This window comes from Podarcis liolepis (assembly GCF_965112155.1).
Source record: "Podarcis liolepis genome assembly, chromosome: 17".
In the NCBI taxonomy this organism is placed as follows: domain Eukaryota; kingdom Metazoa; phylum Chordata; class Lepidosauria; order Squamata; family Lacertidae; genus Podarcis; species Podarcis liolepis.
The window spans coordinates 8783677-8798129 of record NC_139571.1 but is presented as its reverse complement, the minus strand read 5'-3'; the positions used below and the strand labels follow the sequence as shown (position 1 = coordinate 8798129).

Genomic DNA, 14453 nt, shown 5'->3' with positions numbered 1-14453 from the left:
CAGTAAAAGCACTGCATTGCACACTGGAAAAAGCAACAGGCCTCAGACTAGGAAGAGACTCCGGGGCCTGGTGCAAGGGGACAATACCCTCAAAAAAGCAACAAAAAATCAAAACAAAAAAAAATCAGCCACAGCCACAGGCCAGGTCTCCACTGCTTCTAGGAACAGAAGCAACTGGACAATGTGTCTCAACTTTTCTGCTGCTTCTCTCTCTAGCCTGTAACATCCAGGGCTTAGGGACAATTTCATGTCCCTGAAGTTAACTCTTTAGATGGAGGTGGGGAGGGTCAAGCAACAAACTGGATACACCAAAAACTAGGTTTCAGTGGAAGAGTTAATGAGAACCTGTGATAAGGTGGTTGCAAATATGTGTACAGTGGTACCTTGGATCTCAAAGTTAATCTGTTCTGGGAGTCTGTTTGACTCCCGAAACCATTCAAAAAGAAAACAAGGCACGGCTTCCAATTGGCTGCGGGAGCTTCCTGCACTCAAGCGGAAACCGCGTCAGAAGTTCGGCTTCTTAAAAATGTTTGCAACCTGGAACACTCACTTCCAGGTTTGCGGCGTTCGGGAGCCAATTTGTTTGGGAGCCAAGCCGTTTGAGTACCAAGGTACCATTGTACTGTATTGGCTTTTTCAGATTTGGACCTCTGCTTTAACCATGTTATTTACAATTCCTAATATTAATGGGGAAGGTCTTGAGACTCGCAGTGTGTAACAACTTTTAAAGACTTTTAAAACACATAATACACGAACCCTTAACTCATGTCAAAAATAATAATCCTTGGGGGGTTATTGGTTTCCTTTTGTTTTCGATTATGTATTTTGTGTTGTTATATATTGTGATTTCATCTTGTAAACTGCCCCGAGACCTGCGGGTACAGGGCAGTAGAGAAACTTACCATATTTTTCCCTCTATAACACGCAGAATTTTTCTCCTAAAAAGTATGGGGAAATGTCTGTGCGTGTTATTGAGTGAATGTGTGGTCCCTGGAGCCGACAGGCGCGAGTGAAGGCAAAAATCAGGCAAATATCAATCATCCGGAGAAGGGAAGCCTTGAAAAGAGGAAGCTGCTGCTTTCCTGCATTCTGCCTCAGGGTCTTACTGCCCACCCGCTTCTGTTTGTTACTGTGTTTGCTCAAACGGAACAAAGAGCAGAGAAAACCCCTCCCCTCCAGGCAAGCAGAGGGGAAAGCAGAGCGTCCTTCCTTCTAATTCCTCTCGTGCTCCGGTGCTGCAACATGCAGGTGGGGGAGAGAGAGAGAGCTGGCTGGCTTGGGTGGGTGCGTGGGGGGAACTTTTTCCTTTCCTCCCTCCAGTAAAATCCCTCTCCTGCATTCTTAGCCAGCTGCTTCTCCGCACACCCCTCTCGTGCCTTCTATGTTTTTCCTTCCCTCCCCACTTAAAACATGGTTACAAAGCACGGATCCACATGGATCCTCAGGATCTTTGCATTGGGTCACCCCAAATTCACCATCAGATCACATAGCAATGATCTGATGCAAAAACAGGGCTGCAATGGTACAAAAACGTGGTTACAAAGCATGGATCCACATGGATCCTCAGGATCTTTGCATTGGGTCACCCCAAATTCACCATCAGATCACATAGCATATCCATGGCTACAGCCTACACCAAAAAAATCACGCACCCACTGTTGCCTGGGGCTGCAATGGTGCAAAAACGTGGTTACAAAGCACAGATCCACATGGATTCTCAGGATCTTTGCATTGGGCTACCCCAAACTCACCGTCAAATCACATGTCTGTGGCCACAGCATGAAGCACAAAAATGATACATCCACTGTTTCATTCAGAATTTTTTTTTCTTGGTTTCCTCTAAAAACTATGTGCGTGTTATGGTCAGGTGCATGTTATCGAGCGAAAAATATGGTAATTAAGTAATTAAAAATGAATCTGATGCTCAAGGAAGTTTCGAGGCCTTGGCTCCGTTCCAACGAGCAACTCAGCCCATGTAGCTCATGCCTACTTGCTGCCAAGCAGCAAGTTGTTCCACTGCAGCAAAGCAGCCCTTCCAGGGACTTGCAGAGATTCAAATACCCCAAACCTTGGCTCATCTTCTGTTCATAAAAAAGAGGGCGCTTGCCACACCTGCTATGGGGCAGCCCAAAGTCCTGCACCTTGCCCTGCAAACCCAGCTCTCACCTGTCTTTGTCATGCGAGCAGTTATTGTTGTTCAGGGCGCTTGCATGATCCAAGTGGCGGTTGTAGCGTGTGACGCTATCGGGTCGGTTACTCAACATCCTGCTCTCTGCATCTGCCAACCAAGCCTATAGAAGAAGAAGGGACACAGGTTAGGATTTCACCGCACAGGTAAAAGGGCCCCTGGATGATTAAGTCCAGTCAAAGGCGACTAGGGTTGTGGCGCTCATCTCGCTTTCAGGGAGTCGGCATTTGTCCACAGACAGCTTTCTGGGTCATGTGGCCAGCATGACTAAACCGCTTCTGGTGCAACGGAACACTGTGACGGAAGCCAGAGCACATAGAAACACCATTAATCTTCCCGTGGCAGTGGTACCTATTTATCTACTCGCACTGGTGTGCTTTCAGACTGCTAGGTTGGCAGGAGCTGGGACAGAGCAACGGGAGCTCACCCCATCGCAGGGATTCGAACTGCCGACCTTCCGATCAGCAAGCCCAAGAGGCTCAGTGGTTTAGACCACAGCACCACCCGCATCCCTCATCTTCCCCACAGTGGTGCCTGGGCTGCTTGCACAGCTGTCCTGTCTGCTGTGGCTTTTTGAAGAATGAAAACGTGTGGATGGCCACAATGATCCACTGAAGAAAACAAGGCCCTCTCCAATGTTTCATCCATCCCTGTTCTACTCAGGCTTCCACACACGGCATTCAGGGCTACCTGAAGATGCTGTGATGCTCACGGTAGAAAATGGGGGAGAAAAAAGGACACATTGCTCCTCCTCCTCCTCCCTCAGTGTAACATGTCAGGAAGCTGCTCTGCGCAAATGTCATGGGAATGAATAGTAGCAGGGCTGCAGCTTTTGTCCCATCTAATGAGCAGTAATGTACCGCCATACCTCGGTTTTCGAACAGCTTAGTTCATGAACAACTTGGAACTCGAATGCAGCAAACCTGGAAGGAGGTGTTCCGGTTTGCGAACTTTAGCTTGGAAGCTGAACGTCCGGTGTGGCTTCCGATTGGCTGCAGGATGCTCCTGCAGCCAATCGGAAGCCACATCTTGGTTTCTGAATGTTTCCGAAGCCGAACGGACTTCCGGAACGCATTCTGTTTGAAAACCAAGGTACAGCTGTGTATCAGCAGCTATTTGTAAGATGGCGAAGAACCTGAACCACAGAGCTAGGACTTGCCGATCAGAAGGTCGGCGGTTTGAATCCCCGCGATAGGGTGAGCTCCTGTTGCTCGGTCCCTGCTCCTGCCCACCTAGCAGTTTGAAAGCACGTCAAAGTGCAAGTAGATAAATAGGTACCACTCCAGCGGGAAGGTAAACAGTGTTTCCATGCGCTGCTCTGGTTCGCCAGAAGTGGCTTAGTCATGCTGGCCACATGACCTGGAAGCTGTACGCCGGCTCCCTCGGCCAATAAAGCGAGATGAGCGCCGCAACCCCAGTCTGTCATGACTGGACCTAATGGTCAAGGGTCCCTTTACCTTTATCTAGTTCAGATCCAATAAATTGGTAACCACATCCAAGGCACTCTCAGCTGGCTCTTTACCTGGAAGATGTGCCAGCAGAGAACCCTCCCATTTTATCTCTGGCCTGGTCTGGGTGGCTTCTGTGCAGAGTGTGGATTCAGGCAGTAGATCTGGGCAAATGCCTGACCCTACCACTGTCTGGAGCCAATCACAAAATCACCTCCGTCTCACACTTGCTAGGCACACCCCAATCTGTTAACAGGTCAGGTCTTTTGTTTATGGGCGCCATTGCCGTTATAAGGAGAACAAGGGAGGTGTTCACGGTGAGTTCCAGCGCCTCTTTCTCTAGAAGAATCACATCGGATATGGTGTGAAGCGCAGTTTACAGGGCTGCTGAAGAAGTGGGCAACTGGATCTGGCAGGCAGCTCATATCTCCACCCCCTCCAGTAGGCCAAATACAGCAGGTGGGTGGGACGGCTCATCTGCCCATCGCTGGAGCGACACTTTTTTGCCCTCATGGTTGAAATCAAATGGTGAGGGCAAATGTGCTGCTTGCAGAAGTGCCCCATTAGACCTGATGAACAATTGCAAACCTCTCTTGGTGGAAACAGGTCTCTCACCTGCTCCAGGTGGCCGTGACTTGCTTGAAACGGCCCTGTAGGCCCAAAAAGGAGGTTCCCTAACCCTGGGTTACTGATATAAATGACAAATAAATTGCTGCCCGGGTCAGAGCTACAAAAATAGAATTACGGCCTAAACCTTAACATTTGGGACACAGCTCTGGGTCAGCTGTGCCTGAGCCATACATGTGATGATGGTGATGATATAAGTGCAAGTAAGGAACCTGGAAAACGCAAGAGAATTGCTTCCCCCCCCCCGCCCGCTTTGCCTGCCAGTCCCTTACTTCACATTTCTGGACTTCTAGTCGCAACCTCTCGATGTTGCCCAGAGTCTCAGAGATCTTTGGCTCAAGGCTATTAGGGTCTCCCATCTGCGGCGTCTTCTGGTAAACATCCTTCATCTTATTTAAGGCATCCCTGAAAGAAAGGAGGAGGGCAAAACGTTCTGCGTTGTGAAGATACTCTAAAAAAGCAGGTTCATAAAATCAGGAATCCATGGGGTTGGCTGCCTTGCATTACCCAACAGGGCCATTGAGGTACTCTTAACCTTCCGTGCCGTCCGAAAGCAAAAAGATTCATTTGTTTTTCCAGAGGGGTAGCTATGCGTGCTGTTTTTGCTGCGAAATACTAGAGCCGCGAGGCACCACAAAGACAAATGCATTACAACTATTATAGCTTTCCTGGGCTAGAGTCCACCATCAGATGCATGATTGTAATCCTAAATATGGGCAGCGTCCTCATTTGCCTATCATGATAAGCCACCATGGTTTAAACTGTGAACATGCCTTTTCCTGCAAACATGGCACACCCCTTCCCTCTCGTTTGCATGGCACAAACAAGCCACACTGCGACTTTGTGGATCATCTGATTCTAGAAAGTGGCTTGTTTGTTTCAAAGAACTATGGGCGGTAAGCCAGAAACACGCTAAGAGTAGATTAAATTTAATGATTACTTAGTTAAATATGTTAAGTTAAATTAACTGAAAACAGCTTGCAGATACTTAACTGGCTTAGGATTTTATTTATGTTAAGTGATGAATTAATATGTTTAATTTCATAATGTGAAGATCTAAGGATGTTAATGTTTAAGTTAAACTGTGATTTGGAAAACTGTTAAAAGGATATGCAATGAAATCCAACCAAGGGGAAGCGAGGAAGTCACTTAACAATGTTAATAAGTGTAATTTTCAATAAGGCTATGATTTATGTTTGTTTGTCTTATGTGTGTGTTTGTTTATAATGTTGTGAAAACCAATAATTTTTTTTTTGAAAAACAAAAAAACAGAAACACACTAAGAACAAACCTTGGTTCATTTCTGGCTTTCTGTTCATGGTTTTCTTGCAACAAACAAATAATGGCCAGGGTTTGGAGGACGCAGCGAGTGACTGGGGTGGGGCCGGGCAGGGGGAGAAACCACATGGCAAGGGAGAGGCACGCTCACGATTCAACAATGGTTTAAGACACTAGACTGTGGCTTATCATGACATGCAAACCAGGGCAGCGAGGTCAGAAGGAAATGAAGGGCATAATCTACAGAGGAAGCTTAAGCAAAAACAATGATCTCCAGAGTCTGATCCAGCAAATGGCAGCAAAAACTACGACGGTATCTTGCAGCACTGTAAAAGACTAATTTATGATGGCATTAATTTTCATGGTTCGTAGAACTGTAGAGTTGGAAGGGTCATCCAGTCCAACCCCCTGCTATGCAGGAATATAATAATAATAATAATAATAATAATAATAATAATAATAATAATAATAATAATAATAATAATTTATTTATACCCCACCCATCTGGCTGGGTTTCCCCAGCCACTCTAGGCAGCTCCTAATTTATAATACAGTGGTACCTTTGCTTAAGTACTTAATTCGTTCTGGAGGTCTGTTCTTAACCTGAAACTGTTCTTAACCTGAAGCACCACTTTAGCTAATGGGGCCTTCTGCTGCTGCCACGCCGCCAGAGCACGATTTCTGTTCTCATCCTGAAGCAAGGTTCTTAACCCGAGGTAATATTTCTGGGTTAGCGGAGTCTGTAACCTGAAGTGTATGTAACCTGAAGTGTATGTAACCCAAGGTAAGACTGTATTAAAAGCACAATAAAACATCAAACATTAAAACTCCTCTAAAAAGGGCTGCTTTCAGACATCTTCTAAAAGCCAGGTAGTTGTTTATTTCCTTGACATCTGGTGGGAGGGCGTTCCACAGGGCGGGCGCCACCACCGAGAAGGCCCTCCACAAAAGCATCCATGATATCACCTTTCATACGATTAAGGATTTCTACGCAAAAGCAAAATAATGACAAATTTTGCACAGCCTTAAAACCCCTATGATTATTCATTTATTTTCTATGTCACCCTTCATCTGAGGATCACAGAGCGGTTTACAATATAAAAACACACAAAAAATATTTATCATAATAACCAGGGCTATTTTTCAGGGGTTATTCAAGGGTACACAGTACCGGCACACACCTCTCTTTCTCTCTCAGTGTCGCACTTACTGTAACTACTGTAACCTATTTTTCTAGGGGGAAAGGCACTGATAGTAACAAACTAACCAAAAATAAGCAGTTTGAAAGGCCTTGGATTGCTTGATCAGCTAAAGGCATGAGAGAAAAAAGTATGTTTCGCCCAGCTAGGCGAGCATCCCTGGGGAGAGCATCCCACAAACGGGGAGCCACTGCAGAAAAGGCCTTGCTCTCATGCTGCCACCCTCCAGACTTATTGTGGGGGAGGCATGCAAAGAAGGGCCTCAGAGGATGGTCTCAGGGTCCAGCTAGGTTCATATGGGGAGAGGCGGACTTGGAGACCCTGAGCCTTTTAAAGCTTTGTAGGTCAAAACCAGAACTCTGAATAGGGCCTGGAAACTGATGGGCAGCCAATGCAGTCAGGCCAGGATCCTGCCCTATGGCAGATAGCAACCGACAAGCAATGAACTTTTTGGCCTTTTACCAAGTCAAGTGTTCTCAGCGGACCCCGCCTGGCTGTTTGGAAAAGACCGATGAGATAGTGGCCTTTTTGAATTAAAAACTATAGGGATTTACTTAGAAGTAAGTCCCTTTGAACTCAATGAATTCTAAGCACTACAGTAAGACAGGGAGTAAAACTGCTTGGACTAAGCCTAGTGTCGGTAACACTGAAGGCTAGATTGTTCATGGATATTATAAACCATTATTAACTATCAAGTTTAATTACAGATTTTGAAAAGATTCAAATACTGAAATCTCAATATATGTATTTTTTAAAAACTGCCAAGAGCTAATTTTAAGCACCGCTTAGACCACACAAATCCCATCTTAAGAGCCTAACAAGCGAAGAGGATGGTGGTTTTCGGTTTCTGACCTCTGATCTAGTTCTTTCTGCAGCTCCCGATTCCTTTCTTCAATCTTCTGCTGGAGCTTTTTTCTCCTCTGTTCTGGAGGCAGATGGCTAAAGTCCTCTGTGATCACAGTCTGGCAGCAGGAAAAGACACACACGTGAATGGGACTGGTGCCCTTAAGGCGCTTCTATGCGCATTGCCCTACTGACCCCAACCCCTGCCTCTTCCCTTGTCCACCTAATCTGTCCAGCCCACCTGTGGTTTAGGGCACATCATTTAGCACAGCCCCAGGCACAGAAAGGACCACTGACAGCTTGCAGGCAGCAATGATCCCAGGGCCTAAAGAAGGGGTTGGCAAACTAAGGCCTGCGGGTCGGATCAGGCCCAATTGCCTTCAGGATCCAGCCTGCGGACTGTCCGTGGATCGGCGTGGGGGTTCTGTTCCTTCGGGCTGCGCCATTTCCCCCCTGCGCCATTCCATTTTCCCCACTCACACACCGTGGCACCACCTTCAGGCTTCTCCCTGCCCTGCCTAGAGGAGGAAGTGGGCTGGGCTGAGCTAGATGAGCGCCATTTTAAGCAGCCCTCTCTGGAGCCAGCCCTTTCGTGCTGCTCATCTTCCCTCCACTGCTGCCACCGCTGCCCTGGTGCTCCTGTGGGCCAGAGAGCAGAGTGGATGAGCTCGCTCTGCCCACCCACGAGAAGCAGCAGCGGTAGTAGTGGTGGCAGCAGTGGCAGTCTCTGGGAAGGTAAGCGCAACAGCTGGGAGTGGAGAGGACTACTTGCCCCCCTCGCCTCTTCTTCCAGCCCCCCGGTGCCACTTCTCTGGCCCGCTACAAGGTCTGAAGGACAGTGGACTGGCCCATGGCTAAAAAAATTTGCTGACCCCTGCCCTAAAGCCTCACAGGCCCTGCTGCAGCAGATCTTGCTTGCCCTACCCAGTGTTAGGATACTGATATTCCGTTCCACCTTAAAACAGATGTGTGAATTGTTGTGTGTCACATGCCTGAATACACACCAGCACAGCACAGCTTGCTGGGAATTTGCGTTTGTGTATAGCTTTTGCTTATGCTGTTTGCTTAGACACGAAGGGGAGCAGACATGTTTTTCCTCTGTCCTGATGCTCAATAAAATGCCTGTAAATATGCTTTAAAAAGGTAAAGGGACCCCTGACCATTAGGTCCAGTCGTGGCCGACTCTGGGGTTGCGGCGCTCATCTCGCTTTATTGGCTGAGGGAGCCGGCGTACAGCTTCTGGGTCATGTAGCCAGCATGACTAAGCCACTTCTGGCAAACCAGAGCAGCGCTTTGACGTGCTTTCAAAATGCTAGGTTGGCAGGAGCAGGGACCGAGCAACGGGAGCTCACCCCATCGCAGGGATTCGAACCGCTGACCTTCCGATCAGCAAGTCCTAGGCTCTGTGGTTTAACCCACAGCGCCACCCGCGTCCCTAAATACGCTTTACACAGCCTCTAATCTGCCCTTCTGTTGCGAAGAGTTCTTATCTCTGCTGGCTTGCGTGCTCAGTTTCTGAAGGTTTCATGAAACTCGTGTCGCAGTTATAAGCTGATCCAAGGACCGGAGTTCGCCCGGCTGCCGGCCGGTGGGCTGGAGCCAGCTGGAGGCCTGCCAATTGCCCCCGTTCCCTTGGACGCGTCCCAACACCCAGCTCTACGTCTAGGGCACTAGGGCAGGTCCACTAGAAATAACCAACAGTGCTTTTGAGCATTCAAATAACTTCCTAGCATTATTTCGGCAGTTCTTATGGCAAACCTGTGAGCTAGACCACCTTCCCCTCCCTCCCATGGGGTGAAAGTGACTGGGGAGTGACTTGGGACAGGAAAAGTGGAAAGGAACAAGCAAACACCTCCTCCACCTGTATGATCTTCCACTCCAAACTCCCGTCTTACCCCACAGCTTTGGAGGGCAAATAAATAAATTGGGAGGGGAAAACCCCACACCACTAAGCAACACGTGTAGTTTGAGCATGAGTGGTGCATGGATTGCATAAGACCAATTAGTGAAGGCCAGGGTTAGATCCAGACTGGGGACTTCTTAGCACACAGCCAGGGTGAAAATGCAGCAGTCTTCTTTTCCACCCTTGTGTCATTCATTCTCTACTGTACGCTGTAAGGGTCAGAACAGAGGGGCAACAGGCACCCTCACCAGATCTAGTCAGAAAAGCAAGCCAAGGCATCTATGACCTTGTTAGACAATGCAGATTATCACAGCCGGCTGTGAGCCCCTTCCAATTCCATGATCCGTAGGTCTTTCTACAACAAGGGACCACAATCGGAGTCGCACCAAGGCTGAAAGACAATCTACCCTGGGGCTGCTTCGCAGTGACAGAGGCAAGGCAGGGAGTGTGTTTGCCTCCCTTCTACAGAGTGTAATTCAACTCAACTGCACAAATGGCCAGTTATTTGCTCCATAAGCGTCGTCTTCCAGCACCCTTGCTCATCTGCGTTTGTGGTATAAATGTGGCCTGAATTGTGCAGACTGATTGATAAGAACTGATGGGTGTTGCTTTGGGAAGAAGGGTGCCTTCCGATTTCTCCCACTACCTATGCTTGTAACAAGTTCCCAAGCAAAAGCCACCTTATCTGAGACCTGAACCCACAGCACCTAAGAAATGCAGCAACTAAACAAACCCTTGTCTTCCTCCCACTTTTACTGTGAACTGCTTTGGCATGATTTTGTGGAAGCGTGCATAAGAATGCTTTAGGTGTGTAAGATTGGAAAGTGCAAGTCTTTGAAACTACATTCATGCGTGGACTACGACTACCAGTTCATTGGAGCTAAAACTAGTTCTTGTTTGGGTCTGTGCAAATAAAATATAATAATAATAATAAGGCACAGCTAAAAAGTCAATAACCCAAATCTCAGGCAAGCTATCGCCTGAAGTCACTTGTGCTAGTATCTGAGCTCAATGGACCTCATTGCCCTTGCAAGACTCCATGTATCAGAGGCTCTATGGGTCAGAATGGAAGAGGGAGGGGCAATACCTGTCTTTAAGACATTTTATAGGTGTATGTCAGACCTGAGGCCAAGAAAGCAGCATAACCAGCTGCACCAAAAACAGACAATGGATAGACTGACTGCATATTCAAATTTGAAATGTCTCTTTTCCATATTCAGTGTATTGGCAAACAGGGGCTGCTTTGAAACGAATAGGTGATCTAGGATTCTGGCTTTTTAAAAAGTGTCTTCTCAGCACCAAAACTACGACTGGCTGGCAGCTGCCTTTGGAAGCAGGAGGCACATGATGCTGGTTTAGCAAAGAGCAATTGTCCACTTACCCCCCGTTTGAGGCTGCGGAAGGACGTGATGCGGGGTTTGACTGTCTTATTGATCTCGTTCAAACAGTAAGACAGGGGGTCACGGGTGAATTTGGGGGATGGAGGTCCATTGATGGCAGATGAGGAAGGGGAAGAAGTGGAGGAGGAAGGGCAACTTAAGGGAGAGAGGGGAGGGGGTGGAAGCTAGCGACAGACAAGGGTCGTGAACAGGAAACGAAACACAAAAGAATGGAGAAAACTCTGTAAGAAAATAAAAAGGCACACAGAGACACACACACAAAAAAAACCCCACCCCCAAAACACAACAACAACAAAAATTACAGTACATTCCATCTATACGGTACATTCTTACAATGGAGAGCAACACGTTGGCCAAACGTTTTTAGAAACCATTTGCCCTGAGAAGCAATGGCTAAGTTCTCCTACCTCAACCACCTGACAAGACTACAAATAGCAATCCAGTGTGCCCAATATAACAGGAATGCACTGTAATAAAACCCCACCACCAAGAATACATGGGGAAGTGGGGGGGGGGAGAAGCAGGAGGCAACAGCACAAGATGTAGAGCAACACTTCACCACCACGGACAGTATGAAAAAGAGAGAGGGAGTTGCAGAGTCATGCCAAGATGCAAAGCTGGCTTTCTGTGTAGCCATCTCATTCAAACATGTCCTTAGATATTGCCCCCCCCCCTCCTGAAATTCCTGGTCACCGATCCCATGATTTAAGGGCTGGCCCTAAACTGCAATACCATGGGAGTATGAGGTTTGAAGGAATGGGATACAATATTGTTGTTTAGTCGTTTAGTCATGTCCAACTCTTCGCGACCCCCTGGACCAGAGCACGCCAGGCACTCCTGTCTTCCACTGCCTCCCGCAGTTTGGTCAAACTCATGCTGGTAGCTTCGAGAACACTGTCCAACCATCTCGTCCTCTGTCGTCCCCTTCTCCTTGTGCCCTCCATCTTTCCCAACATCAGGGTCTTTTCCAGGGAGTCTTCTCTTCTCATGAGGTGGCCAAAGTATTGGAGCCTCAGCTTCAGGATCTGTCCTTCTAGTGAGCTTCAGGATCCAGCTTCAGGATCTGTCCTTCCAGTGAGCACTCAGGGCTGATTTCCTTCAGAATGGATAGGTTTGATCTTCTAGCAGTCCATGGGACTCTCAAGAGTCTCCTCCAGCACCATAATTCAAAAGCATCAATTCTTTGGCGATCAGCCTTCAGAAACCATTTTTGAAGACCAGGGAATTCAGTAGCACTGAATACTTTGAGGGAGCCACCGTTTCCACTCCCCACCCAATTCTCTCCCTGTTTCAAATTAAGCCTTCAGAGCTCGTGCAACTCACCCCTCCTCCCAATGGACCCTTCCCCCTTGAAATGTTGCTTTGTGTTGCTGAGTACCCCATCACAGGGTGGAATCAGCCTTGCTTTACTGAGAGCACCCTGACGAAAACACACAACCTTCGTCTCTCGTGGAATGAGTCACATGGTGGATCAAGGGATTCCTCGGAGCTGGACCCAAATTCCCTGCGCCTCTGAAGGCCACGCTGCCAATCAAGTTGAGAAAGCAGCATGCGGTCGCTCCAGGGGAGCACCCCACCCTGACAGCAGCTTCCTGTGGAGCTGCGCAAAATTGGCACTTGGTTTGCAACAGCTGGAAGAGTCGCGGCCGAGGAATTGCGTCAGACTCGTTCCGGCATGGCTGCAAGAATCTTGGGAGCCCTGCGCAAGCTAGGAAGAGAAACTTGCTGAAGCTCAGCGGGTGAGAGTCTGGTCGGGGACTGGATGGGAGACGGCTTAGAAAAAACCCCGTTTGCTGCCTTAGGTTCCACGGCAGAAGAAAGATGGGGAATAAAGGCAATATATATGCTGTGAAAAGCATCAGCACCAGGCAGTGGGGCTTAAAGGCAGCAAGCCAGAATCTAACAGACTTTATCGATCAAGGGAATGCTGGGATTTTGGCATGCACACCCTCACTTGGCTCAGAAGTCAGCATCTCAAAGCACTGTTGCCGGTAGGGGAGTGGTAAGTGAGAGGCAAGAACTGCTTGTGTGGGACACATGGTGGAAGGAAAACAAGGCTTCACTGAGATTATGAACGGCCTTTGCCCCCTCATCTCCCAGATGCAGGAAGCAAAAGAAGTAGGGGCTATCACTGAAGATCTTTTGGGTGTCCCACATGAGCTAAAAAGGGGCCTGGCAAGTTCTCTTAGAGAAACATTGGATCCTGGACCACAGCTCCCATCTTCCTCAGCCAGCATAGCGGATGGTAAGGGGGTGGGAGCTGTAGCCCAACAACAACCAAAGACCCAAGGTCAACAGAGTTAGTGCTCTGATTTCCTCCCCAACTAGAAGACACTCGTGGCTACGCAAGGAGAAAACAGGAAGAACAGGAAGCAAGAAGCAAGGCAGCACACAGGACATGGAAGAAATTACACAGTATTTTTGTGTGAGCCAAGCCAGCAGAGTCTGGCTCTCCTGTAACATCTGCACTGCAAGATTTACAGGACAGATGTGGCTGAGGAGAGTTCACAGCCCAGATCTAGCAGCAGAAGAGTTAGGGAGCAAAACGAAGGGCAGCTTAAGAGGAAAGCAGGAGAAAGGAACCTTCACAGCACCCGAGGAAGTTGTTCAGGTGGGAGAAGGAAGGAAGGAAGGAAGGAAGGAAGGAAGGAAGGAAGGAAGGAAGGAAGGAAGGAAGGAAGGAAGGCCTTGCTAAAATGAGCTTCTTGCGAAAGAACAGCCTGTGCACAAGTTATAAAGGAGCCTCTGGAGAAAACTAGCTAGAAATGTGAGGGCTTGCTGAAGCAGATCTTGGGCCTATGCCACAACCATCTCCATAATACAAACACAGGGGTCAGCTAGGGACTGTAGGGAAGAGGAACGCCCTCCTCTGAGTGACAGGGGCAGCTGGAAGTGAGAATAGCAGGTTCCAGAGGCAGAGATCCAAGGCTTCCATAGCAGAGAGCCTGGGTGACACGAAGGGCAGGAGGCTGACCTGGCCAGTGGCTGAATAACAGGAAGGAAGGGATAGCCAAGTTATGACCTTCCAACGGCAGAGGTGACTACCATTAGTTATTGCAAGAAAACCACTTTTGGGGAAGCATTGGTCAGGCCCAGAAAGTTAGAGGAGAAACCTCTTTGTTAAGGACTAGTATAAGCAGCCGGAAAGGAGACGGGAGCCAGAAAGTGGAATGACATGGAGGGAGATGCAAAATCATGGCATTTGCTAGCTTGCTTGTCGTGCTGCCATCTGGCAGAGGAGCAAAGTGGCAGAGGCAGGGGGGAAGGCATGAGGTCAAAAGGGGCAACCTGCTGGAGATCCAGGACTGGAGAGGAACCCAGGAGATGAACACTGCGGTGATCACCCCTCTTCTCGCCAATCCTTCCCCCAATTTTACTCAATCCCACAACCTGATCTGTGACCAGAACCTGTTAGCTATGGGAATCCCACATTGGCCCCTGAGGGCCAATGGGTTGAGGGCAGAAGGACAATACTTCCTGGCAGGGTGGATTTGATTTAAATCACGATTTAAATCATGATTTAAATCACTGGTCCAGGCTTCCTCAAAATCGGCCCTCCAGATGTTT

The 14453-nt window shown here is 48.2% G+C and overlaps 1 protein-coding gene across 2 annotated transcripts in view; it reads right to left on the bottom strand.

The window, feature by feature from the left end:
- The window catches only part of TRIP10 (thyroid hormone receptor interactor 10), a 90160-nt gene that overhangs the window by 4479 nt on the left and 71228 nt on the right, over positions 1-14453 (bottom strand). The window contains exons 10-13 of one of the 2 annotated variants that reach the window (XM_083483027.1): positions 10868-11050; positions 7593-7702; positions 4536-4668; positions 2167-2291 (exon numbers count right to left, since the gene is read on the bottom strand). In XM_083483027.1, the coding sequence (XP_083339153.1) occupies positions 2167-2291; positions 4536-4668; positions 7593-7702; positions 10868-11050 (551 nt within the window). The remainder of the gene's footprint in view (positions 1-2166; positions 2292-4535; positions 4669-7592; positions 7703-10867; positions 11051-14453) is intronic. The other variant, XM_083483028.1, reaches the window with a different exon arrangement.